Here is a 1,661-nt window from a genome sequence, read left to right on the forward strand (position 1 = left end):
CTGCCATATCGCGCCATCGGCCCCTCTGGCCAAAAGTTTTAAGATTACTTTGGGTCCTTGTATTTGGATTGCTGATGACTGATAAAACTTGTGTGTCCTTTTCCAGCTACTGAAGTGAAGCAAAAAGTTTAAGAACTACTCAACTGAGCCGCAGCATTTAAAATTAGGTTGACTCATCTTTTCAAATTAAGCAGCATTCACAAAACAAAGCAAAAGAACCACAGTGTAGTGTGGCCACTCGTGAGTTCGGCACATTTAAAGTGAATAAGAATCGAGAAGCCTCCAGCTTTCCATCTATGCACATGGAACATCGGGAAGCTCACAGAGCAGACTTACTGCTAAATCTAAATAATCAGAGGTGGAAAAGACAATCTTCTTTAGGCTGCATATTCATTTACTAAAAATGTCCTTTTTCAACACTCTTAGATTTCACTGATTTCCCCAGTAGAAGGAAAGAGTGGTTAAGACCAAACTGGGTCTCAGTGCTCTCATGTGAAACAGAGGAAACCACAACAGAGCTGCGACTTCAACCATAATGCATCATAATAAGCAGCATCAGGTTTTGTGAGTCAGACTCAGAGCAGCTGACACAAAACAAGGGTTCTCCTAAATAAAATCAAAGCACCAGCTCTTTGATCGGGCTTTAAACTGATCCACTTACCTTTGCTTTTTCAGGAAAGACTCCCACTGGGTCTGATCAACAGGTAGGTAATTAAGAAGGATCTGAGAAGGAGGTAAACAAAACACAAGAAGAACGACGCTCTGTGTTAAAAACATAATTAAAGCTGTTTCACTCCTACAAACAGATCAAAGCTCCTTGCACACTCCAAAACCACTGGGTGACATCACTGAGGCTATGTCCAGCTTTTATATACAGTCTGTAGTTTGGTCTCATGTGGTGGGAGTGTTGGAAGTGTCATGTGTCAGCAGGGATGTAGACACAAGCTGTAGTATTAAAAAGAAAGTGCAGACAACAGATCAGCAGCTATTAGTGAAACTCTTAGATCATCTTTTCACAGTATGAGGTAATAAAGTATTGGAGACATTTCCTCAAAGTACACCTTTGAGTCTGCTGGTATGTTTTTGAATGTAAAGTGAGACGCCAGTTTATACAATTACAACCAGCTAAAGCTAAAATGGACCCATGAGGCAGGGCGACTCACCTTCCAGCACAGCGCTCGTATGCCTCCTTCAAAAGGGATTCCTGCATTAAATAAAGAAAGGTTCCGTCAGTAAAGCTTAACAGAATATTGTACTATTACATTATCAGTCCCACCCCTTCAAAAAATCCAGTTACCATTAAAGCACAGCTCCCTCAGTGTCTTCAAGTTGATTTTTTCTTCAGCCAAGGCAACTTTGAACTCTTGTATCCTGAAAAAAAGGAGGCGAGATTAGAGCCAGTTTCATTTCTGACCCAAATGTTAACTCACCAGAGTTAGAGAGACAACAGGAGAGAGTGAATTTTAGAAGAAGATTGATGACAGCCTCTTGTCTCTGAGTCAAATATGACGATGGGGAAATGGCATCGCTCACTATTAACACTTTTCAATCCCGACTGAAAAGTCTTAATTAGGGCTGCACGATTAATCGTTAGAAAATCGCGATGTCGATTCATACTTATGTGCGATCTCATTTCCAAATGACAACGATTAAAAAAAAGA

General features: G+C 40.6%; 1 protein-coding gene across 1 annotated transcript in view; it reads right to left on the reverse strand.

Moving 5' to 3' along the window:
* tbc1d13 (TBC1 domain family, member 13) overlaps nt 1-1,661 on the reverse strand; it is a 22,271-nt gene that overhangs the window by 11,250 nt on the left and 9,360 nt on the right. The window contains exons 2-4 of the mRNA XM_005748180.1: nt 1,298-1,371; nt 1,164-1,204; nt 661-723 (exon numbers count right to left, since the gene is read on the reverse strand). Of these exons, the coding sequence (XP_005748237.1) occupies nt 661-723; nt 1,164-1,204; nt 1,298-1,371 (178 nt within the window). The remainder of the gene's footprint in view (nt 1-660; nt 724-1,163; nt 1,205-1,297; nt 1,372-1,661) is intronic.

This window comes from Pundamilia nyererei, unplaced genomic scaffold (assembly GCF_000239375.1).
Source record: "Pundamilia nyererei isolate P.nyererei 1_Seehausen unplaced genomic scaffold, PunNye1.0 scaffold00215, whole genome shotgun sequence".
Classification (NCBI taxonomy): Eukaryota; Metazoa; Chordata; class Actinopteri; order Cichliformes; family Cichlidae; genus Pundamilia; species Pundamilia nyererei.